Raw genomic sequence first — 2,195 nt, forward strand, 5'->3', positions numbered from 1 at the left:
ATATATATATATATATGTATGTATATATACATATATATATACATATGTATATATACATATATATATATGTATGTATATATATATACATCAGAGGTGTCTACATCATTCTGACTGTCTCCAGAAAAACAAGCAGCCAAACTGTTTATATACTCAACAAATGCAGCAGTTACTCTATGAAGGGGTCCCTAATTTGCATACTAAAAGTGTTTAACCCTCTATAAATGCCAGTGGACTGTCAACGGGGATCTTAGTCCACACAGTATCAAGGTATAATATAATATATATGTAACATATAATTATAAACAGGGTATATTTTAGCCACTTCTCTGCAGACTAAAAAATGATGAATGTCTAGATGTCTGCTCAGAATCTCATGAACAGAGTGTGCTAAAGAAAATTTTACTCCAGATTCAGAATCAATTGAAAAAATTAAACAAACATCCTTTTCATCTATTGGAGTTTAGAAAATTGCTCATCTCCACAAAACAATTCATTTCTAATTATTTAAGATACCAATATAAAATTTGATATGTTACTTGATAATATTAAAAAAAAAATTGTGTGACTATATATATACATATATATATGTATATATTAATATTATCTCGGTTTAAAAAAACCTTGACAATATAAATATGTTAATAGTTACCATGGGTACCAAAAATCACAAAAAAAAAAACAGGATATCACACCCGTTTTATAGGTAGAGATACCAAGTTATAGTGATGCATTTTGAGTAGATATGAATAATAATAATAAATGGAGCAAAATGCATATAAACAAAAGTTCCTTTAATTCCTACATATGTTTCAAAATATATGTGCACTCTACTCCAAAGAAGTAAGAGGTGCTGGAATTGCACATATGTGTATATGCGTTTTGCTCCATTTATTATTATTATTCATATATATATATTTATATAAGTATATTCAGTCAGTGAAAAGTTTGTTTTAATTTTAAACCCCTTAAAATAACAGGTAATCAATGTATCATCATCATCATCATCATCATCATCGTTTAACGTCCGCTTTCCATGCTAGCATGGGTTGGACGATTTGACTGAGGACTGGTGAAACCGGATGGCAACACCAGGCTCCAATCTAATTTGGCAGAGTTTCTACAGCTGGATGCCCTTCCTAACGCCAACCACTCAGAGAGTGTAGTGGGTGCTTTTACGTGTCACCCGCACGAAAACGGCCACGCTCGAAATGGTGTCTTTTATGTGCCACCCGCACAAGCCAGTCCAGGGGCACTGGCAACGATCTCGCTCGAAAATCTTACAGGAGCCAGATTCTGTATCTTCAATAGTATAAACAGTTGTGTGTATATATCTGTATTCATGCATAAGTACTTCTGTGCCTAGTTCTGCTTCATGGCTGACCAGAATGGACCACTTGGTCTTCTTTCTGTGGAGGAAATAATGTATTCCATTGGTTAGATAGTCCTGTTTTCTGTCAACATCTGCTATTTGCAGGACTGGCTATACCATGGCTAATGATGTCCAGGCATATGCTAAGGTTGCAACATTTCTAGTATCTCCTTGATGGTTAGCAGGTCTGGTTGCTGTTCACAGCTTGTCCTTTTGGCAGAGCTGCAGTCCTGGATCAAGCATGGACTGAGGCAGAGCACCAAGGAGAAAGAGTGCCACCAGACTCCTCACAGCCCTCTACTAGATGGTTGGCCCATAAAGAAGGGGATGGTCACAGCAGGAATATTCATAATCAAAGGTTTCTATCAGTTGAGGCTAAACAACAATAATAAAAACAAATTGCCAACTAACACAATGGTCTTTCAATCTGCAAGAAATAGCTGCCAAATCTTCTTTAAATTGTACTCTATCTTATGTAAGAAAAAATACATTAGATAATGTAGTCTCACAAGATGGGATGGTGATAACAGGAAAACATTTGATTAGAAGTAAACTTGGTCATGATTGACAGGACTAAACAACAATTTACATTGTCACCAACTACCAATCAACTGTAACAGATTCTACCACACATTATCTGTCTGCATTTACACTACCATCCATTATTAACACAATGTCAGTCAACAAATAGCTGAGTTGTTAGGTTGGTGTGCCAGGTGTAAATTTAAATGAACCGTCTCAGAACAAGCCAATAAATAAAACTCTTTCATTATCCATGCAAATATGAAGTAACAAAAAAAAAAAAGGATTGCTGTGTAAACATGAA

General features: G+C 34.9%; 1 protein-coding gene across 1 annotated transcript in view; it reads right to left on the reverse strand.

The window, feature by feature from the left end:
* Positions 1–1,669: 1,669 nt before the first annotated feature.
* The window catches only part of LOC106878138 (uncharacterized), a 51,744-nt gene continuing 51,218 nt past the window's right edge, over positions 1,670–2,195 (reverse strand). The window contains exon 23 of the mRNA XM_052969442.1: positions 1,670–1,744. Coding sequence (XP_052825402.1) covers positions 1,670–1,744 — 75 coding nt within the window. The remainder of the gene's footprint in view (positions 1,745–2,195) is intronic.

The sequence above is a fragment of the Octopus bimaculoides genome, chromosome 7, assembly GCF_001194135.2.
Source record: "Octopus bimaculoides isolate UCB-OBI-ISO-001 chromosome 7, ASM119413v2, whole genome shotgun sequence".
Lineage (NCBI taxonomy): Eukaryota > Metazoa > Mollusca > Cephalopoda > Octopoda > Octopodidae > Octopus > Octopus bimaculoides.